This window comes from Panthera onca, chromosome A2 (genome assembly GCF_046562875.1).
Source record: "Panthera onca isolate mPanOnc1 chromosome A2, mPanOnc1 haplotype 2, whole genome shotgun sequence".
NCBI classification, from domain to species: Eukaryota; Metazoa; Chordata; class Mammalia; order Carnivora; family Felidae; genus Panthera; species Panthera onca.
This window is the reverse complement of record NC_138340.1, coordinates 70,297,934-70,324,304: the sequence shown is the minus strand read 5'-3', so window position 1 is coordinate 70,324,304 and position 26,371 is coordinate 70,297,934. Positions and strand designations below refer to the sequence as shown.

The window sequence follows — 26,371 nt, the reverse complement described above, 5'->3', positions numbered from 1 at the left end:
AATTTATGGCCTTTCCCAGCAGTTGCTGCTTTGAGTCACATCAGAGAAGCTCTGAGAAGATTCTTCTGTTGAATCTCCTATGTCTTTAGATCATAATAATCTCCACACCCACTCTGGGGTTCTGAGTGGTTTTCTGAGTCAGCCCCTCCCCTTTCTTTTACTCCAACACCCTCACCTCAGTAACAGACTAGCCTCCTTACAAAGTCGACAAGTAAGGACCTTTAGGTGGTCACCCCAGCATAGACCTTAGATTCTCGTGTTGCCGTCTGTTTGCTTAAAAGTGGAAATTAGACAGCTGGAAATAGGGAAGGTGTGGCAAGGCCAGGAGTAAGTCCACTCTTATTTCTATAAGGCATGACTCCTCCAGTCTGCAAGGGAAATCAACAAAGACTAAGCACATGAGAACAGGCAAAGGCTATGGACTCGGTGCTTGGGACAGCAAGGGAGTCTGCCGTGATCTCTCGTATTTGGCAGAGACTCCAAGTCAGGCAGAGGAATAGGAAAGCTTCAAGGCAGAAAAAAAGGGAAGGCTTCTAGGATGCCCCGACTTAAGTGGAGGCTGTTGTCATGGAGAAACTGTAGGTGAGGTAACTAGAGGTGGGTCATACTATGGGATGGATTAGGGGAGTATAAGTGGCTTTCTCCAGTTGATTCTAAATTGAAAGTGGGGACACAATGTATACAAGCTTCTGCCAGTCTGACTTCCAGATAGTAGCCTGGCCATTGTAGATAACAGGTTGGTTTCCTGAGCAAATAATTGCCACAGATTGCGGGTCCTATTTTGTCTTTGAATTCGAGTTCTACCACATGTAGAGAGGAGCACAGGGCCTCACTGCACTGATCCTATTTGAAAGTTCCCAGGGCCCTGGCTGCTTGTAACTTAGGGCCTTTACCTAATAGTGCTGTTCCGTTGTCCTGCTTCCCTTTAGGTCTCTGCTGCTGACAATTTGCCATAGAGACCTGGCCTGCCTCTCCTATTCCCAGTGACACCTGCCATACCTACTAAATGTTTCATGCAATTTATTTTTCTTCCTGGCCAGTTACAACTTGACATACGTTCATTTCTTTATTCTAATTATCCATCACTCCTCCCTCACTGGATTGAAGTCTACACTTCAAGCTAGAGGGTAAGCTACTATGTCTGTTTTGTTCACTGCTATTATCCCCAAGGACCACAAGAATACTCAACTGAAAGAAGGTGTAGACACATATTGGTGGAATAAATGAAATCCATGTCCATCATTCAGGCAGACTCCATGCGAGGAGAGATGAGCTTTGCACGGGGGACTCCAGGTCGAGCCCAGTCGCTCGTGTATTTGCTTCCTGTGACAACCCAAAAGCCCAGGTTCTGGGATCTTCCCTCATCAGGGGCAGCTGAGTAGGCCTGGGGCATGTCTAGTCCTGTCCCAAACAACAGATCAGAGAATTTCTTGCAACTGGCAGTCACATCCTCCGTGAGAGTTGTTGTACTAGAGTTGTCTTCACCTTGTTACTTTTTCAGAAATTTGTGCGCTCTCATGGTCTTTCCTCGGGGAAACAGCCTGGCCAGCCAGCCCTTACCCTATTACCAATTCCTGGAAGCAACCAGCCATCATCTAGAACCAGGTAGAGGACACACAGGAGAGATACCAGGCTAGGAGGAAAGCATCGCAAAGTTTCACCTTTTTTGTTTTTAATTTTTCTTAATGTTTATTTATTTTTGAGAGAGACAGAACGCGAATGGGGGAGAGGGGCAGAGAGAGAGGGAGACACAGAACCTGATACAGTCTCCAGGCTTAAGCTGTGTCCCCTGCCTGTGCTTGGATCCCGGTGCCTACGAGTGCGTGCCAAAGAGGGCGTGCCAGGAGCGTGCTCGCGCGTGCGCGCGCGCGAGCACGCGGGCGCGCTTGCTTCCAGGCCGGGGGCGGAGCGCAGCGAGGGCTGAGCTGTAAGTGCTCCGCGTACTGGCTCTGCGACCTCAAGCCGCACGGAGACCCCACCTCCACCCACCCTGGGCCTGCTGGGAACTAACGCCCTCCCTGCCCTCTTGACCGTCTCACGGGGGGACGTGCTGCTGACTGGCGCCTGCGACCCGGTAGCGGGACACACCCAGAGAGGACTCGGAGCCATGAGCCGCCAGCCCCGGAGGGTGGCGGCCCTGCTGCTCGGGCTGCTCCTGGAGGTAGGGGCTGAGGTGGGGGCCGCGCTACACGGGGGCACCTCTTGGATAGGCTCTTGGAGTGCAACCACTGCCAGGGGCTGAGCGCGGTGCGATGCCCAGATGCCCCTGAAGACCATCTGTGAGAACCCTAAAGGTCCAGGGGCTGAGAACCACAGCCTCTCTCCAGTACCTTCATAAGTCCCAGGGCTGAGTATGTAGGGATCCTGGTAACAAGGTCCCATCAGGGTTTCCGCCTGCCCCTCTCTGTCTTCCCCTTCCATTCCCACCCGACCCCGCCTGCCCTTCCCCACCTCCCCTCCCTCGTGCTCAGGGGTTCTTGTTGCTCTCCTTTCTCTGGTGGTCTGGAGGACTCAGGAGTGACCTTTATGCATTGTAGCCATCCCACCCTGCCCTTTCCCTCCAGGAGGAGGGCCCCAGATCCAGTGGGGGGTTAGGCTCCAGTGGTGATGGGGGGGCGGTGGTCCAGGAGCTGCGCAGGCGCAGAGTCAGGCCGGCTGTGTGCAGTGGGTTGGAGGGTGGAGGTGAGAACACGCAGACCTGCGGTTGTGGGAAAACGTCAAGGCAGGGCCAGGGACGTCGCAGCCAAGAGCAGGAGGAAACATTCCTGCCTGTGAAAATGAAGCACAGGGACCTCAGATTCCAGAGAAACATTCCAGGGAGAGTCAGGGTGGTGGGCCTGAGTTGCTGGAGGCCAGCCAGGGACTGTGTTGAAGGGGTTGAGAGTGGAAGCAGCAGGTGAACACAGGCCTCCTGCCTCCCCCCTCCACACCCGCTGCCCTGCCCCGCCCAGCCCCGCCCCGCCCCTGGTGGTGGAGTTGCACCCTCTGATGGGGAGGGGGAGATTCTACCCCGCTTTTGGCTAAAGGGGGTCCTCTATCATGGGAGTCAATGGGACTCTGGGGTAGGAGTCTGGATTAGGGGAAGTGCAACTCCCTGTTGAGCTCTTCATTTCTGAAGGCCATTTGCATTCAATCAATGAACTCTGAGCAAATGGGCCAGGAATAAGTGGCCCTTCTGTGTTTTAGAGGGCGGTCCAGACTCTTTCCTACTTGGAGATGTGTGCTGAAGAGAACTGGGTGTTGTGGATGGAGTTCAAAGTCATCTTTTTGGGAAATGTTGGGTGGGAACGTCTTCTTCGCACTCTCTCGAGGAAGGTGGGTGGAAAAGCTCCTTGTTCCAGGCAGACTTGTGGGTTTTGTTCTTCATATCCGTGGGGCGTGGTGCTTCATGTTTCCGAAGAGCACCTCCTGTCTTGTATTCGTTCCGCGTTTCAAGAGTTTCAGACCTTAGGAATCACATCTCCTCTGGGACTCACCAGGCAGCAAGAGGGAGAAGTGACTCAGAGCCCACCGGGTCCCTAGAAGCCAGTGCATGTGTACTTGAGCAGGCAGTGCTCCTCTCTCAGCCTCCTTTGGAAATGAGGTCTTGAGCAAACGCTCTTTCACTGCATGGGTTCCACCTCTGTCAGGTTGTTGGGGTTTGTGTTTGTGTGTCTGTATAAGTGTCTGCGGTGCCATGTCCTGTATGGAGTCCTGACCGCGTTAGGGACCCAGTTCTTTCCAAAGACACTGTTTTCTTGCATTGGAATTTCTCATTTCAACAGAGTTTTCCAATCCTGTCTCAAAGGCTGAAAACATCCTGAAGGCAGCACCGTGACCTTACCGAAAGCAAAAGTCTAAGAACGGAGGCTTTCCCAAACTTACATATCAATCTGACTGGTACTTTATGTTTTCAGTAAGATGGTGTGGTGTAGGCCACTTTCAGCAGCTGAGGCTCCTAAGCATCTATTTTGTCCCTGGGGGGTGACAGAGGACACCTGACAGAGGTAGAACCCATGCAATGAAAGAGCGTTTGCTCAAGACCTCATTTCCAAAGGAGGCTGAGAGAGGAGCACTGCCTGCTTAAGTACACATGCACTGGCTTCTAGGGACCCGGTGGGCTCTGAGTCACTTCTCCCTCTTGCTGCCTGGTGAGTCTGTTGTCTGTGTCAGGAATTAAGGAGATTATTATTATCTTTAATATATTATTTTCATTATTACCATTATTATTATATTTTGCACAACCCATCGCATGGAATTTGATACATGAGCTAGATATCTGAGACATTTTCTTCTTAAATTAGTTGCCCTGAATTTCATCTAAAATTGGTTGTTGTCAGAGTACCTTTGATGCTTTTCAAGTCTTGAACCGCCTCCATAAACGTGCTGTCCCGGTTGCCATATATGTGAGGAGGCAGAGTCTCTTGACCTGAAGCACATCAAAGTATCCAGGGAGATCTTTGGTGGCCTCTCACAGTCCACTGCACCCTGGCCTGGTTCGTGGCCTTTGTTTCTTTGTTCTGCTTGCACTGGTTTCATGGTACTTGTGGAGCAGTGGATCCTGCACCCCCTGGGATAAGGTGGTTCTTCCATTGTGGCCCTCCCTGCAGCACTCTGTTCTGGCACTCTGTTCCTAGCCGGCACCACCCAGAATCAGGCAGGGAGGTTTTCTTTTTGCCAGCGGGAAGTCCTGAATAGGGAGGGGGAGCCGGACACTGTCTGGGGAAGGACGGGATACCTCCCCTGCCTCACCATCCCCAGCAGTTCCCTTAGGTGCTGGCCACGAGAGGACTGCCTATGCGTTTTTGTTTTCGTTGGTCTTATCCCACCTTGGTAGAGCACTTAGCCTGTTCCAGGCACTGTTCTGAGCACTTTAGAGATCTTGGCTGTTGACACAGAGTACCTCGGCAAGGACTCTCGTCCCCATTAGTATTTCCAATGGAAGATGTGAAAGAATGTGTGCCTGGGGTCACTGCTGTGAAACGGGAGGACTCGAGGCATGAAGCCAGGCAGCCGGGCTCCACGTGAGCGTGCTGCGCCGCTGGCTTTCCCACTGCTGCCTGTCGAGAGGCAGGGAAAGCATTTGCACGTAGCATGCATGTCCTGAGAGCAGAGGTGGGCTTGGAGACGTGCGTGTCCCCTGAAGCAGGGAATCCAGCAAAATAGGCTCTAGGGACTGAGTCATGCTTTCTGTGGGGAACCCTATGATTTCACATCCAGCCTGAGAGACTTTGGAGAGTGACATGTGGGGCTCTTAGTGAGTGTGGCGGCACAGTGGGGGGCATGGGTCAGCGGGACCTTCCTAGGACCACCCTCCCCCCCCCCCCCCCAGTGCTGTGCTCCCCCTGAAACCCAGGCAGGGCTGGAAGGAGGAACAGGCTGTTGATGGCACCATCCCTTCCGCAGGGAGGCTTCTTGGGAGCTGGTGACTGAAGTGACCTTTGCTTTGGGGTGAACTCAGAGCTCCCCCTCTGAATTGTACAAGAAGCGGCCGAGGGCCCTCATTTCATGCGGTCCGCATTCCCCGTCGCCCCGTGCACCAGTCACCAACGTCTCAGGTGCCCAGGCCGTGAACGTTGTCCCCCAGTAGGGGAACCCCAAAGCTGTTTCTGCGTCCTCAAATGCTAACGTTCTCTGCTTGTGTCCTGCGCCCTGGCTCGTCCGAGACCCTGAGCACAGTGCCTGCAGGAAGGGTGAAGGGTGCGAAGCTGTCTCCTGGTAGGTAGGGTAGGTAGCTGTGGTGAGGTCGTTCCCGGTGGCCTGCACTCAGCTGCAGGGCACCTTGGAACCCAAAGCCACGACGTTTCCCATGGGACAAAGTGTGCTGCAAGTGGAACCTGGGGAGTCATCAGGCCCTAAGGGTATGCAGGCATGACCTTTATCCGTGGGGCTTTTGATCAGAGCGCCCTCTTTGCTAGATATCATCAGGGCAGCCTCTTTGGAAGACAGAGGGCAGGTTGTGGACAGTTGTATAGCATCCTTCTTATAGTATGTGTTGTAAGGGCTCTGGCCTTGCGGAAATGGGCGTGGATGGATGGAGTGGACTCCTGAATGGAAACTTCCTGGGGCGCCTGGGTGGCTCAGTGGGTTCAGCTTCCGACTTGGGCTCAGGTCATGATCTCGTGGTTCCTGATTTCCAGCCCTGCGCTGGGCTCTGCGACAACAGCTCAGAACCTGGAGTCTGCTTTCAGATTCTGTGTGTGTCTCTCTCCCTCTCTGCCCCTTCTCCACTGGCTTTCTCTCTCTCTCTCTCTCTCTCTCTCAAAAATTAATAAACATTTAAGAAAATTAAAAAGAAAAATTAATATAACTTTCCCCAGGGTAGGTGCTAGGCATTCTGTCACATCCATTCTGTCACATCCATTCATTCACTGGATGAGTAATGAACTCTACTGGGTTATATTATTATTATTATTATTTTAGGCTTTTTTATTTGTTTTGAGAGAGAGAGAGAGAGCATGTGTGTGCCTGTGAGCAGGGTTAGTGCAGGAGAGAGGGAGATAGAGAATCCCAAGCAAGCTCTGCCCTGTTAGCTGTTTTTTTAATGTTCATTTTTGGGAGAGAGAGTGAGAGACAGGAAGAGAGAGAAAGCCAGTGGGGGAGGGCCAGAGATGGAGAGATAGACACACAGCATCTGAAGCAGGCCCCAGGCTCTGAGCTGTTAGCACAGAGCCTGACAGGGGGCTTGAACCCACAAACCATGAGGTCATGACCTGAGCTGAAGTCAGAGGCTGGCTTAACCAACAGAGCTATCCAGGCGCCCCAACTACTGGGTTACTTTCCTGAAGGGAGTGGCATCAGTATCTTTCTGATTCTGCCCTGGATCCCAAACTGGAAACCTTTAAGTGAGGCTCCCATGTGTTTGAAAGTTGTTCCCACAAAAGGACAACCCTTCTTAGGCTTGAAACTTCCAGAGAGTGTTGGAAAGTGAATGTTGTTTTTTGAAACTAAGGAAAATAAGAGGATTACTAAGTAGTTTCCTAAAGTTCTGTGTATTTTGATGTCTGGGAGTCTAGAAATTAGAACCAAGTCATGTTTAAGTGTGTTTTTGTTTTTTTGCCAAATACTTCTTGTGCCCTGGGATGCCAACAATTGTGGCAGCCCTTGGATGCCAATTTTCTGAAATAAACCTTTTCAGCCCTCCCACTCTGTAGAGTGGCAACTGGCCACTCTGTAGAGTGGCAATCTGGGCAACATGGGATTTCAATGAAAAAGAGGACTGTAGGGAGTTTGTTATCACTGGAAGCTCCATAGGTGGCTGGGAGCTGGTGGATGGCAGTTGAACCCAGTGGTAAGGCCTTGTTCTGAAGCAGGGAAAACCTGTCTCCAGGTATGTGAGGAGGGCCAGGGGCCTTGGGACCAGACTTGGGGCTCTAACTGGCCCTTGCTTTCTTTTGGCTTGTGCACAGCTATAAGGCCAGCTGGGGGGAAGTGACTCTAGAAGTCTATTGATTGGGCTAGTGGTCACTTGATTATCTAGCCATGGGATGACAAGTAATGTTTCTAGAATTCACATTAATCATCTGTTGATGAGGCCTCTCAAATGCCACCCTTCAGGAAGCCTATCTTGATCACCCTATGTAAAATTCCAACCCATTCTCCTCCCAGACCCCTTGCTCAGACCAATTCCCTCCTTCCTGTGTATCTGTTACTTTCAAAATCTGATGCAATTAACTTTAGAGGGGCAAAGGTTTTCTCCATTTTGTTGACTGAAATATCTCTAGCTCCTAGAATAGTACCTGCCATAGAGTAGGACTCAGTAAATATTTGAATGAGTTAATAGATCCTTGAGTAATGACCTTGGGTGAAGGAACTGAATAGGTGTAAGGTAGGAGAGCGGAAGGTCATTGATTAGCTGTGGACTCTGAAGCATGGAGTGCTGTACTAACCTTTACTTCCTTAGCTGTAACCTATTTGGACACCGGCAGTAATGGAAACAATGCACCCACTTTTTGGGCAACTTAATTGTTAAAGTTTTCTGTTATATTGAGGAGAAATGTCTACATTATTTTTAACCTGGCTCTAGTTCTGCATTCTTGGGCTTTTCAGAAGAAATAGAATCACAATGTCAGCCCCTCAGCATTTGAACACAGCTATTATAGTCCCCAGTGTGTTCTTCTCAAGGTTCATTTCCTTCTGTCATTTCTCCCAGGATGTGCTTTTGAGTCCTCTCATGGTCCTCACAGCTGCCCTTTGAAAAGTCTGTCAAACTGTGAAAATAGTTGGTCCTAGGAAAAGTCCACTCAAAGTGAATCCAGTGTTTTTTTTTAAAAAAAATAATGTTTATTTTTGAGAGAGAGACAGAGATGGAGCATGAGCAGGGGAGGAGCAGAGAGAAGAGAGAGACAGGAATCCAAAGAAGGCTGCAGGCTCCGAGCTGTCAGCACAGAGCCTGATGCAGGGCGCGAACTCAACGGACCGTGAGATCATGACCTGAACCGAAGTCCGATACTTAACTGACTGATACAGCCAGGTGCCCCCAAAGTAAATCCACTTAAGGACCAGAATTTTGTAGTTAATAGTGGGGGAAAAACAAAGTCCAAATTTTAAAAATAAGTTAGGGGTGCTTGGGTGACTCAGTCAGTTGAGCATCTGACTCTTGATTTTGGCTCAGGTCAGCATCCCAGGGTCCTGAGATCGAGCCCTGCCTCAGGCTCCACATAGAGCCTGCTTAAGATTCTCTCTGTCTTTCCCTCTTCCCCTCTCCCTTGCTTGTGCAATCTCTTTCTCTCTAAAATTAAAAAAAAAAATTTAAATAAGTGAATTTTATCTAAGTATTCATTTTTAGAATTTTAGAATTTTTTAGAATTTTAGGGGTGGGGGAAGAGATTAGTTTTTGTGACAAAAATATGTGATGAATAATATTCAAGTCTTCACTTGACATTGAAAGTCAGAGGAATGATCATAGTAAATTTTTTTCTTTTTCAAAATTATTTGCTCTAGTAACCAACCCTCCACCCACAACGTCCACTTCTAGCTTCTCTTGTTGTGTTTTATTCCTACCATTCTCCTTTGAGCATCTGTTGGGTCATTATTGTGGCTAAACTGCCAGATTCTTTGTCCCTTTCATAGGCTTCATTAGGTACTGCATCTTTGTGAGACCTGCGAGATCATTTTGCTGTCCATTTGTGTGGTATCTGTGTTGTACTTTCCTATGATCCTGTCATCAAAGATTGATTCCAGAGCTGCTTTAGTTAAGTGGGCTGGGTTGTTGGTGCACTGCTAAGCAAGAATGAGTTCAGTGGTAAGTATGTTTTGCCATGAAGCCTTTGGCTTGCCTCCTATGTCTTCCCATTATGTCTTATTTGAACATTCAGGACACTCTGTTCTATAGGCGTGATCTGACTGGCTCTATCAGAACCCTCCTGTGGACCTTGTCATATGCAGATAAGATAAGCCAAGAGATTCACATTGAGTTTTCAGTGACATTGAAATCTTTTTGACAAGGGCTCCTGATAACCCACAAGTCCTCACAACAGTTGTGGAGATGTATACTATAATTTATATTTTTTAAGACTGAAATTGAGGTCTATATATTTATTGTAACTCAACTCACATTAACATTCTTTATCTCATCTTGTTAAACTTGTCAACATCTGTTTGGGTGGTGTCTCAGACCATTCGGCCTGCTCTAACAAAATTGAACACAGAAATTTCTTTCTTATGGCTCTGAGGGCCGGGAAGTCTAAGACCAAGGCCTCAGCATGGCTGAGTCCTATGAGGGCCATCTTCCTGATTCATAGCCAAACACCTTCTGGCTGTGTCCTCCCTTGGTAGAAGGAGCAAGGGGTCTCTGTGGCGTCTCTTTTACAAGAGCACTAATCCCATTCATGAGGACCTCATGATCTAATCAACTTCCAGAGGCCCCACCCGCTAATACCATCACATCAGGCATTAGGATTCCAATCTATGGATTTTGAGGGGACATGAACATATGGATGTTAGCAGATGATGACATGACCATGTGTTATAGAATCTCCACTTTGTGTGCCTTGGCTGGGAGTCTTTGAGGAAATTACTGAAGCTCTCATTGACTCAGTTGATTCACTTGTAAAAGGAGAAGTGCCTTAGTGTTGTGGGAGGCCATGGGAAAGTCCCCCACTTGAACCTTAACTCTTTGTGTAGGCTGGATCAACAGATTGTGAACTTGTCTCTAGGCAGGCCCTCTGGGGTGTTTATTTCTTGACAGATGCACAGTGGCTCTGAGGGGATGAAGACTTGGCAGTCTTTAGTCAGCGACTAACCTGGATGCTGCAGGTCCCTGAAAGTACCACATGATCTCTGCTTGTTTCCCTCCTCTCTTCCTTTGCCATTTGAACTCCCACCATACTTGTAGATGCTCAGGTGACTGATGTCTGGGAAGAGGATGCTGACTGTTCCCTCAGGTATGACTTAAGTGCCAGACCTGGGCAAACCACGTTGAGGACCTCCTAGCTCAGGTATTTTAATGGCCTCTTTGTGGTGTGTGAACCTCTTAGACCTTAACCTAGAGGACCTTGGTGCAGAAAAGCTTAGCAGATGGAGGGGGGAATGGAAACAGGAGTTGGATATAGATGTTAGCCTCAGGGGAGAGAATGTGGTTTGAGTTGGGAAATGAGGAGGTGGGTAGGAGGGAAGGTGCAGATATATTTTAGGTTTAGTGGAAATAGGTTGGGGCAACTGTGGCGAGAAACCTTTTTTTTCCCCTTTGTATTGTTTTGGTTTTTATTAAAGTAAGCCATGGGGGTGAGTTGGAAAGGGTCTGAACTTGAAGCAATGGCAAAGGTCTAAGAGAGCTGTTGTGGGAAGGACCACTTGGAAGCTGTATACCTGTGCATCGCAGAGCATCCATGGTTGAGATTTAGAATGAATGTTTCTTTCTTTTAACTCTTCGAAGTTTATTCATTTTTTGAGAGAGATAGAAAGAGAGGGAATAAGTGGGGGAGGGGCAGAGAGGGGGGGCATAGGATCCAAAGCAGGCCCTAGCTGATAGCACAGACAAAACAGTCTGACTCTTGATCTTAGCTCAGCTCTTGATCTCAGGGTGGTGAGTTTTAGCCCCATGTTGGGTTTCATGGTGGGTGTGGAGCCTATTTAAAAACAAAACAAAACAAAACAAACTACATTTAGGTATCACCACATACCTGTCAGAATGGCTCAAATTAACAGCATAGGTAACAACAGATATTGGTGAGGATGCAGAGAAAGGGAAACCCACTTACCCTGTTGGTGGGAATGCAAACTGGTACAGCCACTCTGAAAACCAGTATGGCGATTCCTCGAAAAGTTAAAAATAGAATTACCCTATGATGTACCAATTGCACTACTAGGTATTTATCCAAAGGACACAAAATACTGATTTGAAGGGATATATGCACCCCAATGTTAATAGCAGCATTATGAATAATAGCTAAATTACGGGAAGAGCCCACAAGTCCATCGACTCATGAATGGGTAAAGAAGATACGGATGTATATCTATGTACACACACACAAACACATACACATACACACAGACAGATACAATGGAATATTACTCAGCCATCAAGAAAAGTGAAATCTTGCCATTTGCAATGAAGTGGATGGAATTAGAATGTATTATGCTAAGCAAAATAAGTCCGAGAAAGACAAATCCCATATGATTTCACTCATGTGGAATTTAAGAAACAAAACAGATGAACACATGGAAAAAAGGGGGCAAACCATGGAACAGCCTCCTTACTTATAGAGAACAAAGTGAGGGCTGCTGGAGGGGAGTTGAATGGGAGCATGGGTTAGATGGGTGATGGGCATTAAGGAGGGCACTTGTTTTGATGAGCATTAGGTGTTATATGTAAGTGATGAATCACTAAAGTGTACTCTTGCAACTAAGATTACACTATATGTTAACCAACTGGAATTTAAATAAAAACTTGAAAATAAAAATAAATAGACAAATAGATAAGATGCTGGTGATGATGTGATAACTAGCAGTTACTAGTTTGCTTAGTATGTGTCAAAAACTGGTTCTTAAAACTGATACTTGTAAGTTTTATCTTTATTCTCTTTTCTTTCTCTCTCTTTTCTTTATTCCCTTTTGTTTCCAGCTTTACTAAGGTACACTTGCCAAATAAGTTTTATGTGTTTAAGGTGTATGATGTGATATTTCGATATATGTATGCATTATGACAACATTACTACCGTCAAGCTAATTAATGTATCCGTCACCTCACATAATTATCCTTTGTGTATGTGTGGTGAGAACTCTTCAGATCAACTCTCTCAGCAAATTTCATGTCTACGATACAGTTTCATTAACTGTAGTCACCATGCTGTACTGTGGCCGTCCAGACCTTATTCATTCTGCCCTGAATATTTGTACCCTTTGAATAATATTTCCTCATGTTCCTCTTCTCCCAATCTTGATGACTACTGTTCTATTCTCTGCTTTCATGAGTTTGATTTTTTAAGATTCCATATATAAATGGAATACTGTCATATTTTTTCACGTGTCTGGCTTATTTCAATTAGTATAATGTCCTCCAGGTTCATTCATGTTGTGAAAATGGCTGAATCCCTTTCTTTTTAAAGCAGGGATAGTGTTATATTTTTTCCATATAACTTTGTAAATATACATTCATGCATTGACACTTTGGTTGTTTCCTTAGCTATTGTGAGTAATGCTGCCATGAACATGAGGGTTCAGACATCTTTCCAAAACAGTGATTTTATTTCTTTTGGATATATACCCAGAAGCGAGATCACTGGATCACATAGCAGTTCTCTTTTTTAAGGTTTTGAGGAAGCTCCCTAGCATTTTCCCTAATGGGTGTACCAATTTATATTCCCACCAAGAGTGTACAGCTGTTCTCTTTTTTTTTTAAGTTTTTTTTTTTTTTTGAGAGAGAGAGAGAGACAGAGAGAGAGACAGAGAGACAGAGCATGAGCTGGGAAGGGTCAGAGAGAGAGAGACACAGAATCCGAAGCAAGCTCCAGGCTCCGAGCTGTCAGCACAGAGCCCAACATGGGGCTTGAACCCACAGGACTGTGAGATCATGACCTGAGCCGAAGTCAGATGCCTAACCGACTGAGCCATGCAGGCACCCCGCAGCTCCCTTTACTTCATATACTTGCCAACAGTTGTTATCTATTGTGTTTTTTGATACTAGCCATCCTAACAGGTTTAAGATGACATCTCATTGTGGTTTTGATTTGCCTTTCCCTGAAGATTAGTGATGTTGAGCCTTTTTTCATTTACCTGTTGGCCATTAGTATGTCTTCTTTGGAAAAATATCTATTCAGGTACTTTGCCTATGTTTCAATTGGGTTACTTGCTTCTTTGCTATTGAATTGTATGATTTCCTTGTATATTTTACCTATTAACCTCTTATCAGATAATATGGTTTGCAACTATTTTCTGCCATCCCATAGGTTGCCTTTTCAGGTTATTGTTTCCTTTGCTGCACAGAAGTTTTGTTTTTGTTTTTGTTTTTGTTTTTTAGTTAGACATAGTCCCCCTTGTTTACTTTTGCTTTTGTTGCCTGTGCTCTTCTCTTGGTGTCATATTAAAAAAAGTCTTTGCCAAGACCAGTAAAAAGGAGCTTTCCCCTTATGTTTTCTTCTAGGAATTTTGCAGTTTCAGGTCTTCCATTTAAGTCTAACCTTGGAATTATTTTTATTTGCTTGAATTTCTTGAGGCTTGTGTCGTGAACTAACATGAATCTATCTTGCAAAATGTTCCATGTGCACTTGAGAGAATGTCTATTCTGCTGCTTGTGGGAACTTCTATCTATGCCTGTTAGGTCCATTTGGTCTATAGTGTTGTTCACTTCTGCTGTTTCTTTATGGATACCCTCTGTGTGATCTATATATTATGGAGTGGAGTCGCCTAGTATTATTGTATGCCATATATTTTTCTCCTTCAGATCTGTCAATGTTTTCTTTATACATTTACATGTTTTGATGTTGAGTGCTAGTATATTTATAACTGTTATACATTGAATTGACCCTTTTATCATTATTTGATGACCTTCTTTCTCTTTTGAGAAAGTATAGTATAGAAAGTATAGTATAGTGTAGAAAGAAAGTATAATTTGTTTGATATAAGCATATATATATATATATATATATATATATATATATATATATGCATAGCCAGCCCTGCTCTCTTTTGGTTACCATTTGCATGGAATATCTTTTTCCATCCCTTTACTTTGAACCTATGTGTGCCTTCAAAGCTGAAGTGAGTCTCTTGTATGAAGCATATAGTTGGGTCTTTTCTTTTTTTTTTTTTAATATATTCAGCCACTCTGTGCTTTTTTTTTATTTGGAGAATTTAGTCCATTCACATTTAAAGTTGTTATTGATAGATAAGAACTTTCTCTTGCCATCTTGTTCATTGTTTTCTAAATTTTTTCATAGTTCCTTCATTCCTTTCTTCCTTTCTTGTGGTCTTCCTTTGTGATTTTTTGATTTTTTTTTTTTTTTTTTTTTTACATTTCCAAACCACTTTTTTTTTGGTATTTTATTTTATTTTATTTTTCAATATATGAAGTTTATTGTCAAATTGGTTTCCATACAACACCCAGTGCTCATCCCAAAAGGTGCCCTCCTCAATACCCATCACCCACCCTCCCCTCCCTCCCACCCCCTATCAGCCCTCAGTTTGTTCTCAGTTTTTAACAGTCTCTTATGCTTTGGCTCGCTTCCACTCTAACCTCTTTTTTTTTTTTTCCTTCCCCTCCCCCATGGGTTTCTGTTAAGTTTCTCAGGATCCACAGAAGAGTGAAACCATATGGTATCTGTCTTTCTTTGTATGGCTTATTTCACTTAGCATAACACTCTCCAGTTCCATCCATGTTGCTACAAAGGGCCGTATTTCATTCTTTCTCATTGCCACGTAGTATTCCATTGTGTATATAAACCACAATTTCTTTATCCATTCATCAGTTGATGGACATTTAGGCTCTTTCCATAATTTGCCTATTGTTGAGAGTGCTGCTGTAAACATTGGGGTACAAGTGCCACTATGCATCAGTACTCCTGTATCCCTTGGGTAAATTCCTAGCAGTGCTATTGCTGGGTCATAGGGTAGTTCTATTTTTAATTTTTTGAGGAACCTCCACACTGTTTTCCAGAGTGGCTGCAGCAGTTTGCATTCCCACCAACAGTGCAAGAGGGTTCCCGTTTCTCCACATCCTCTCCAGCATCTATAGTCTCCTGATTTGTTCATTTTGGCCACTCTGTCTGGTGTGAGGTGATATCTGAGTGTGGTTTTGATTTGTATTTCCCTGATGAGGAGCGACATTGAGCATCTTTTCATGTGCCTGTTGGTCATCCTGATGTCTTCTTTAGAGAAGTGTCTATTCATGTTTTCTGCCCATTTCTTCACTGGGTTATTTGTTTTTCAGGTGTGGAATTTGGTGAGCTCTTTATAGATTTTGGATACTAGCCCTTTTCCGATATGTCATTTGCAAATATCTTTTCCCATTCTGTTGGTTGCCTTTCAGTTTTGTTGGTTGTTTCCTTTGCTGTGCAGAAGCTTTTTATCTTCATAAGGTCCCAGTAGTTCATTTTTGCTTTTAATTCCCTTGCCTTTGAGATGTGTCAAGTAAGAAATTGCTACGGCTGAGGTCAGAGAGGTCGTTTCCTGCTTTTTCCTCTAGGGTTTTGATGGTTTCCTGTCTCACATTCAGGTCCCTCATCCATTTTGAGTTTATTTTTGTGATTGGTGTGAGAAAGTGGTCTAGTTTCAAACTTCTGCATGTTGCTGTCCAGTTCTCCCAGCACCATTTGTTAAAGAGACTGTCTTTTTTCCAGGATATTCTTTCCTGCTTTGTCAAAGATTAGTTGTCCATACGTTTGTGGGTCTAGTTCTGGGGTTTCTATTTTATTCCATTGGTCTATGTGTCTGTTTTTGTCCCAATACCATGCTGTCTTGATGATTACAGCTTTGTAGTAGAGGCTAAAGTCTGGGATTGTGATGCCTCCTGCTTTGGTCTTCTTCTTCAAGATTACTTTGGCTATTCGGGGTCTTCTCTGGTTCCAGACAAATTTTAGGATTGCTTGTTCTAGTTTCGAGAAGAATGCTGGTGCAATTTTGATTGGGATTGCATTGAATGTGTAGATAGCTTTGGGTCGTATTGACATTTTGACAATATTTATTCTTCCAATCCATGAGCATGGAATGTTTTTCCATTTCTTTATATCTTCTTCAATTTCCTTCATGAGCTTTCTATAGTTTTCAGCATATAGATCTTTTACATCTTTGGTTAGATTTATTCCTAGGTATTTTATGCTTCTTGGTGCAATTGTGAATGGGATCAGTTTCTTTATTTGTCTTTCTGTTGCTTCATTGTTAGTGTATAAGAATGCAACTGATTTCTGTACATTGATTTTGTATCCTGCAACTTTGCTGAATTCATGTATCAGTTCTAGCAGACTTTTGGTGGAATCTATCGGATTTTCCATGTATAATATCATGTCATCTGCAAAAAGTGAAAGCTTCACTTCATCTTTGCCAATTTTGATGCCTTTGATTTCCTTTTGTTGTCTGATTGCTGATGCTAGAACTTCCAACCCTATGTTAAACAACAGCGGTGAGAGTGGACATCCCTGTCGTGTTCCTGATCTCAGGGAAAAAGCTCTCAGTTTTTCCCCATTGAGGAAGATGTTAGCTGTGGGCTTTTCATAAATGGCTTTTATGATCTTTAAGTATGTTCCTTGTATCCCGGCTTTCTCGACAGTTTTTATTAAGAAAGATGCTGAATTTTGTCAAAGGCCTTTTCTGCATCAATTGACAGGATCATATGGTTCTTATCTTTTCTTTTATTAATGTGATGTATCACATTGATTGATTTGCGAATGTTGAACCAGCCCTGCATCCCAGGAATGAATCCCACTTGATCATGGTGAATAATTCTTTTTATATGCTGTTGAATTCGATTTGCTAGTATCTTACTGAGAATTTTTGCATCCCTATTTATCAGGGATATTGGCCTGTAGTTCTCTTTTTTTACTGGGTCTCTGTCTGGTTTAGGAATCAAAGTAATACTGGCTTCATAGAATGAGTCTGGAAGTTTTCCTTCCCTTTCTATTTCTTGGAATAGCTTGAGAAGGATAGGTATTATCTCTGCTTTAAACGTCTGGTAGAACTTCCCTGGGAAGCCATCTGGTCCTGGACTCTTATTTGTTGGGAGATTTTTGATGACTGATTGAATTTCTTCGCTGGTTATGGGTCTGTTCAGCTTTCTATTTCCTCCTGATTGAGTTTTGGAAGCATGTGGGTGTTTAGGAATTTGTCCATTTCTTCCAGGTTGTCCAGTGTGTTGGCATATAATTTTTCATAGTATTCCCTGATAATTGTTTGTATCTCTGAGGGATTGGTTGTCATAATTCCATTTTCATTCATGATTTTATCTATTTGGGTCATCTCCCTTTTCTTTTTGAGAAGCCTGGCTAGAGGTTTGTCAATTTTGTTTATTTTTTCAAAAAACCAACTCTTGGTTTTGTTAATCTGCTCTACAGTTTTTTTAGATTCTCTATTGTTTATATCTGCTCTGATCTTTATTATTTCTCTTCTTCTGCTGGGTTTAGGCTGCCTTTGCTGTTCTGCTTCTATTTCCTTTAGGTGTGCTGTTAGATTTTGTATTTGGGATTTTTCTTGTTTCTTGAGATAGGCCTGGATTGCAATGTATTTTCCTCTCAGGACTGCCTTCGCTGCATCCCAAAGCATTTGGATTGTTGTATTTTCATTTTCGTTTGTTTCCATATATTTTTTAATTTCTTCTCTAATTGCCTGGTTGACCCATTCATTCTTTAGTAGGGTGTTCTTTAACCTCCGTGCTTTTGGAGGTTTTCCAGACTTTTTCCTGTCGTTGATTTCAAGCTTCATAGCATTGTGGTCTGAAAGTATGCATGGTGTGATTTCAGTTCTTCTATACTTATGAAGGGCTGTTTTGTGACCCAGTGTGTGATCTATCTTGGAGAATGTTCCATGTGCACTCGAGAAGAAAGTATATTCTGTTGCTTTGGGATGCAGAGTTCTAAATAGATCTGTCAAGTCCATCTGATCCAATGTATCATTCTGGGCCCTTGTTTCTTTATTGACTGTGTGTCTAGATGATCTATCCATTTCTGTAAGTGGAGTGTTAAAGTCCCCAGCAATTACCACATTCTTATCAATAAGGTTGCTTATGTTTGTGAGTACTTGTTTTATATATTTGGGGGCTCCTGTATTCGGCACATAGACATTTATAATTGTTAGCTCTTCCTGATGGATAGACCCTGTGATTATTATATAATGCCCTTCTTCATCTCTTGTTACAGCCTTTAATTTAAAGTCTAGTTTGTCTGATATAAGTATGGCTACTCCAGCTTTCTTTTGACTTCCAGTGGCATGATAAATAGTTCTCCATCCCCTCACTTTCAATCTGAAGGTGTCCTCAGGTCTAAAATGAGTCTCTTGTAGACAGGAAATAGATGGGTCTTGTTTTTTTATCCATTCTGATACCCTATGTCTTTTGGTTGGCACATTTAGTCCATTTACATTCAGTGTTATTATTGAAAGATATGGGTTTAGAGTCATTTTGATGTCTGTCGGTTTCATGCTTGTAGCGATGTCTCTGGTACTTTGTCTCACAGGATCCCCCTTAGGATCTCTTGTAGGGCTGGTTTAGTAGTGACGAATTCCTTCAGTTTTTGTTTGTTTGGGAAGACCTTTATCTCTCCTTCTATTCTAAATGACAGACTTGCTGGATAAAGGATTCTTGGCTGCATATTTTTTCTGTTCAACACATTGAAGATCTCCTGCCATTCCTTTCTGGCCTGCCAAGTTTCAGTAGAGAGATCGGTCACGAGTCTTATAGGTCTCCTTTTATATGTTAGAGCACGTTTATCTCTAGCTGCTTTCAGAATTTTCTCTTTATCCTTGTATTTTGCCAGTTTCACTATGAAATGTTGTGCAGATCGATTCAAGTTACGTCTGAAGGGAGTTCTCTCTGCCTCTTGGATTTCAATGCCTTTTTCCTTCCCCAGATCAGGGAAGTTCTCAGCTATTATTTCTTCAAGTGCACCTTCAGCATCTTTCCCTCTCTCTTCCTCCTCTGGAATACCAATTATGCGTATATTATTTCTCTTTAGTGCATCACTTAGTTCTCTAATTTTCCCCTCATACTCCTGGATTTTTTTATCTCTCTTTTTCTCAGCTTCTTCTTTTTCCATAATTTTATCTTCTAGTTCACCTATTCTCTCCTCTGCCTCTTCAATCCGAGCCGTAGTTGTCTCCATTTTATTTTGCAACTCGTTGATAGCCTGTTTTAGCTCCTCCTGGCTGTTCCTTAGTCCCTTGATCTTTGTGGCAAGAGATTCTCTGCTGTCCTGTATACTGTTTTCAAGCCCAGCATGTTTTTCTGTTACTAATTAGTATTCACTCATTACAACTTGAGAAGCTCCCTTTAGTATTTCTTGCAAAACACGTCAGTGGTGGTAATCTCCTTTAGCTTCTGTTTGTTTCAGAAAGTCTTTATTTCACCTTCATTTCTGGAGGACGGCTTTGCTGGTTAATATATTCTTGATTAGCGTTTCTTTTCTTTCAGCACTTTGAATATATTATCTCACTCTTGTCGGCCTTACACAGTTTCTGCTGAGAAACCTGCTTATAGTCTTATGGAGGTTCTTTTGTATGTGACGAGTCTTTTTTCTCTTGCTGACTTAAAAATTGTCTTTTTGGCTTTGGCTTTTGATAATTTAATTACAATGTGTCTTGATGTAATCTTTGGGTTGATCCTGTTGGGGAAACTTTGAGCTTAAGGAGCCTGGATAGCTATATCCCTCCCAAGATCTGGGAAATTTTCAACCATTATTTCTTAAACTCTCTATCCCTTTCTTTTTTACTTTTCTTCTTCTCAAGGTCCCATAATGCATATATTGATTCACTTGATAGAGTTCTATAAATCCTATAGGCTTTCTTCACTTTAATTCACTCTTTTTTCTTCTGACTGAAATATTTCAAATGACTGGTCTTTGAGTTCACAGATCCTTTCTTCTTGATTGAGTAGTGTTGGAGGTCTCTAATGAATTTTTCTTTTCATTCATTAATTATGTTATTTTCCTCTCTGTTTAAAATTTTATTTATTCATTCATTTGTTCCAAGATTTTATTTAAAGTCTAGTTAGTTAACCTATACTGTAATATTGGTTTCAGGAGTAGAATTTAATAATTTGTTACTTATATATAGCACCCAGTGCTCATCCCCACAAGTGTCCTCCTTAATGCCCATCACCAATTTAGCCTATCTCCCCATCCACCTCCTCTCCAGAAGTACTCAGTTTGCTCTCTGTAGTTAAGAATCTCTTATGTTTTGCCTCCCTCCCTGTTTTTACCTTATTTTATTTTTCTTCCCTTTCCCTATGTTCTTCTGTTTTGTTTCTTGAACTTCACATATGAGTGAAATCATATGGTATTTGTCTTCCTCTGACTTACTACCCTTAGCATAATACACTCTAGTTCCATCCATATCATTGCAAATGGCAAGATTTCATTCTTTTTCATGGCTGAGCAATATTCCATTGTATATATACACCACATCTTCTTCTTCTTTTTTCTTAATGTTTCTCTATTTATGAGAGAGACAAAGACACATTGTGAGTGGGTTAGGGGCAGAGAGAGAGGGAGACACAGAAGCAGAAGCAGACTCCAGGCTCTGAGCTGTCAGCACAGAGCCCGACGCGGGGCTTGGATTCACGAGCTGTGAGATCATGACCTGAGCCGAAGTCGGACTCTCAACTGACTGAGCCACCCAGGCGTCCCATACATCTTCTTTATCCACTCATCAGTCCATGGATATTTGGGCTCTTTCCATAATTTGGCTATTATTGACAGTGGTGCTATAAACTTTGGGGTGCATGCACCCCTTCAAATCATTATTTTTGTATCCTTTGGGTAAATACCCAGTAGTGTAATTGCTGGGTTGTAGGGTAGTTCTATCTTTAACTGTTTGAGGAAACGCCCACTGTTTTCCAGAGTAGCTGAACCAGTTTGCATTACCATCTATAGTGTAATGGGGCGCCTGGATGGCTCAGTCGGTTAAGCGTCCGACTTCAGCCAGGTCACGATCTCGCGGTCCGTGAGTTCGAGCCCCGCGTCAGGCTCTGGGCTGATGGCTCGGAGCCTGGAGCCTGTTTCCGATTCTGTGTCTCCCTCTCTCTCTGCCCCTCCCCCGTTCATGCTCTGTCTCTCTCTGTCCCAAAAATAAATAAAAAACGTTGAAAAAAAAAAAAACATTTATAGTGTAAGACGGTTCCCCTTTCTTTGCAGCCTTGCCAATATCTGTTGTTTCCTGAGTTGTTCATTTTCACCATTCTGACAGGGATGAGGTGGTACCTCATTGTGGTTTTGATTAGTATTTCTCTAATGACGAGTGAGTTTGAGCATTTTTTATGTATTTGTTAGCCATTTGTAAGTCTTCTGTTGAGAAGTGTCTCTTCATGTCTTCTGTCCATTTCTTAAGTGGATTAATTTTTTTTTAATTTTTTAATGTTTATTTATTTATTTATTTTTTGAGAGAGAGACAGAGAGACAGAGAGACAGACTGTGAATAGGGGAGGAGCCGAGAGAGACGGAGACACAGAATCTGAAGCAGCCTCCAGGCTCTGAGCTGTCAGCACAGAGCCCGATGAAGGGCTCGAAATCACAGGCAGTAAGATCATGACCTGAGCTGAAGTCGGGCACTCAACAGACTGAGTCACCTGGTTGCCCCTTAACTGGATTATTTTTTTGTTGTTGTGGTTGCATGTTCAATTTGATAAGTTCTTTATAGATTTTGGATACTAGCTTTTTATCCAATATGTCATTTGTAAATATCATCTCCCATTCCGTTGGTTGCCTTTTAGTTTTGCTGATTATTTCCCTCAGTGTGCAGAAGATTTTTGTCTTGATGAAGTCCCAGTAATTCATTTTTGTTTTTGTATCCCATACCTTCAGCAACATGTTTAGTAAGGTGTTGCTCTAGCTGAGGTAAGATAGGTTGCTGCCTGTTTTCTCATGTAGAATTTTGATGGTTTCCCATCTTACAATTAAGTCTTTTATCTATTTTGAGTTTGTTTTTGTGTATGTTGTAAGAAAGTGGTCCAGTTTCTTCCTTCTGCATGTAACAGTCCAGTTTTCCCAGCAGCAATTGTTGAAGAGACGATCTTATTTCCAGGGGATATTCTTTCCTGCTTTGTGGATGATTGGTTGACCATACATTTATGGGCCCATTTCTGGGTCCTTTATTCTGTTCCACTGATCTATGTGTCTGTTTTTGTGCCAGTTCCATACTGTCTTAAGCTTTGTGATACAGCTTGATGTCCAGAATTGTGATGACTCCCACTGTGCTTTTCTTTTTCAACATGACTTTGGCTATTCGGGGTCTTTTCTGGTCCCATACAAACTTTAGAATTGTTTGTTCTAGCTCTGTGATAAATGCTGGTGTTCTTTTAACAGGGATTGCATTTAATGTGCAGTTTGCTTTGTGTGATGTAGACATTTTAGTGATGTATGTTCTTCCAATCCATGAGCATGGGATGTTTTTGCATTTTTTATTTTTAGTCTTCTTCAATTTCTTTCACAAGCGTTCTATAGTTGTTAGAGTATAATCTTTTACCTCTTTGGTTAGGTTTATTCCTAGGTATCTCATGGTTTTGGTGCAATTGAAAATGGGATTGATTCCTTGATTTCTCTTCCTGCTTCTCTTCCTGCTCTTCTTGCATTATTGGTGTATGAAATGCAACTTATTTCTCTACTTTTTAAGTGTTATTTGAGAGAGAGAGAGAGAGAGTGCAAGCAGGAAAGAGGGGCAGAGGAACAGAGAGAGAGAGAGAATCTCAAGCAGACCCCATGCTCAGCATGGGGCCTGACATGGGGCTCCTTCTCACGACCATGAGATATGACCTGAGCTGAAATCAAGCGTCAGTCGCTTAACTGACTGAGCCACCCAGGTGCCCTCTGATTTCTATTCTTTGATTTTATATGCTGTGACTTTGTTGAATTTATGTATCAAGTCTAGCAATTTTTTGGCAGAGTCATTTGGGATTTCCACATAGAGTATCTTATCTCTGTGAAGAGTAAAGGTTTGATTTCTTCCTTGCCAATTTGGATGCATTTTATTTCTTCTTGTTGTCTGATTGTTGAGGCTAAGACTTCCAGTACTGTGTTGAACAACAGTGGTGAGAGTAGACATCCCGGTAGTGTTCCTAAAAAACTGAGAGCTTTTCCCCCATTGAGGATGATACTAGTTGTTGGCCTTTTGTATCTGGTCCTTATGATATTGAGGTACGTTCCTTCTATCCCCACTTGCCTGAAGGTTTTTGTATCAAGAAAAGATGCTTGTATTTTGTCAAATGCTTTTTCTGTATCTATTGAGATGGCCATATTGTTCTTATCCTTTCTTTTATTAATGTGTGTAGCACCTTGATTGACTTGCAGGTACCAAAGCAGCCCTGCGGTCCAGTAGTAAATCCCTCTTGATAGTGGTGAATGATTCTTCTCATGTACTGTTAGATTTGATTTGCTAGTATCTTGTTGAGAATTTTTGCATCAAAGTTTACCAGCGATACTGGCCTGTAATTCTCCTTTTTAGTGGGGTCTTTGGTTTGGGGATCAAGGTAATGTTGGCCTCATAGAATGAGTTCGGAAGATTCCCTTCCTTTTCTATTTTTTGGAACAGTTTCAGAAGATTTGGTATCACCTCTTCTTTAAATGTCTGCCAGAATTCCCCCTGGGAAGCCATTCGGCCCTGGACTCTTGTTTGTTGGAATATTTTTGATTACTGATTTATTTCTTCAGTGATTATAGGTCTGTTCGAATTTTTTATTTCTTCCTGTTTCAGTTTTGGTAGTTGATATTGTTTGTAGGAATTTCTCCTGTTGTTTCAGATTGCCCAATTTGGTGGCATAGAAGTGCTCATATTATTCTCTTATAATTGTTTGCATGTTTCATTCAATGTATTCTTCTGCTAGAGAATTTCTGTTTGATATTTTTATTTTCCTTTTTGTTGAAATGTCTGTTTGTTCATGCACTTCCCCCCGATTTTGTTGAATTGTCTGTTTGCATTTCCTTGTACCTCCCTGAGCTTTCTTAAGGTAATAATTTTGAATTTGTTGTCAGAAACTGTATATATTTCCATTTCTCGGGGCTTTATTAGTTTCCTGTTGTGATGTCATAGTTGCCTGATTCTTCGTGACCCATGTCACCCTGCACTGGTGTCTGTGTACTTGAAGCAGTTAAGCACTTCTTCCTGTCTTTACAGGCTGGTGTTAACAGGTTCAGGCCTTCCGCTGCTGTGTCCCCAGGCTGATGGCACTATCTGTAGGATTGCAGTTGAGCAGGGCTAAGCCTGGTTACCTGACTGTTGCCGGGTCACCGTTGGGTCCAACATTGGCAGGCCTGTTACCATGGGCATGGGTTGCTGTGGATCCTGCCTGTACCTTGGGTGGACAGGACTTCTCTGGGACTGTGGTTGAGCAGGTCTTGAGTCTGGTCACATGGCCATTTTCAGGCCTACAGTTGATGAGCCTCTTACCAGGGAGGATATGGATGGCTGTGGCTCCAGCTGTATCCCTGAGCATGCTTCCACCAGGTCCCTGGATGGGTAGCACTGCCTTCTGGACCAGGGTAGAGCAGGGCGGGAACAGGATCACAAGGCTCTACAGGATCTACAGTTGGGACTGAGGTTGGTAGACCCCCCAGTGGGGACTCATACAGGCATGTGTCCTCCAGTTCCCTGAGTGTACATCATTGCCCTCAGACTCCCATAGATCAGTCCTGGAACTGAGTCTGAAGGAATCCACAGCTAGGAGTCAGGTCAACAGACTGGCTGCCAGGGGAAAACATGTGTGTTTCCAGGTCCCTGGGCCAGCAGGAGTGACTCTTTACCTCCTTATAGTGGAGTTGGGGTTAGGTCTCAGGGCCACCTCTGGTGCACTGAGGTCTGAGGTCAGCAGGATGATAAAGGGGTCACGGATGGATTGTGGCTCCCCGGGGTCCTTTGGCAAATGTGGTTGTTTCAGGAGCATTGTGAAGCTGGGTTGAAGCCACATCCATAGGGACAGGGCTACTTCCAGTCTGTAGCTGGGAACACTGCCCATGAGCATACCACTAGGGCACTGGCCTGCCTTTACCAGGTGATATTTCATGGTCTTAGGCTTCATTGGGGTTTTGCAACTTTCTACTTGGATCCCAAAGTTCCCACAAGCAGACTTTGTCCGTGGCTGGCTGCCAGGTGATTGTGTTGGGGGATGAGCTGGGCGCCTCCTATTCTACCATTTTGCTGACGTCCTGCAGGCACTGTTGTAAGCACTTGACGTTTCATCTCTACAACCTTCCTCTGAGTTCAGTGCAGCATTACATCCATGTTGCAAATAAGCCGAATGAAGCACAAGAGATTAAGAAGCTTGACCGAGATTTTCTAGCCAGACCCAGGATTCTAACACCATCAGACTGACATCATAGTCTGTTCTTAAATACTGTGCTTCACCTCTGCCTCCAGTATATAAATTTATATCATGGTAGAATTTTCTTCTGTTTCAGGTTCCTTGTGGCCTGGCTTGGAATAGGTTCCTGCTGGCTGCCTCATGTTCTGGGTTTTTTGGTTATTAGAGACTGAAATTCAGTCTTCTTTTCCTAAGTCATGTGTCTTTATTGTAAATAGGATGTGGAAATCTAGAAGACGGTAATTTTGGTTCGTGGTATCTAGAAACAGATAAGCTTAAGAACTGAAACGTGGCTCCAAAAACAGCATGGCTGATTGGCTTGTCTTTGTGGCCTTTTGAGTCCTGTGCAAATTATCATCATCCATTTTGTTGCAGTCAGGGGCTCTGTGCCATGACCGGGGGTCCGGAGGGGTTTGGCAGACTGTGTGGGAGCTGATGACTCCAGACACATCCTGCAGAGGTGTTTGGGGAGTGCAGTGGCTTTCTGCCTCCTACGTGAATGTCTGGTCCCTGCATAGGTAAAATGGGAGGTTCGTGGTACACAAATTCATCGTCTCATCACCATGTACAAAGAGCTAGGAAAGGAAAATCTACCAGGAAACATTTTAGAATACATATAAAAGAAAACAAAAAGTCAGTTTTGGTTCATGAGCTATTTTGAGTATTTTCCAATTTATATTTATTTGCTCTATTTTATTTTCATTAGTAGAGCTCATTGAAAAAATTCTGGTGTAAGGATTGGTTATTTCCTTAGGATTAGTTCTTGAAAGGTCCTTGTAAGAAATTATGGGAATGAAGTTTGAGTTTCTTTTTAAAACTTATCATAAGGAATTCTGCTCTTAGCCAAGGGCATGCTGTTCATAGGAAAATAATTGAGCACCACAACTATAATTAATAATGAAGTATAGGGCAGGGAAACCAGGAGAAGCCTGTACCTAAAGAGCATTTGGTACTTTGAAAAAGGGC

At 43.4% G+C, this 26,371-nt stretch overlaps 1 protein-coding gene across 1 annotated transcript in view; it reads left to right on the top strand.

Moving 5' to 3' along the window:
• The first annotated feature begins 1,885 nt into the window (after positions 1 to 1,885).
• The window catches only part of VOPP1 (VOPP1 WW domain binding protein), a 110,729-nt gene continuing 86,243 nt past the window's right edge, over positions 1,886 to 26,371 (top strand). The window contains exon 1 of the mRNA XM_078442595.2: positions 1,886 to 2,161. Within this exon, the coding sequence (XP_078298721.1) occupies positions 2,108 to 2,161 (54 nt within the window). The 5' untranslated portion in view covers positions 1,886 to 2,107. The remainder of the gene's footprint in view (positions 2,162 to 26,371) is intronic.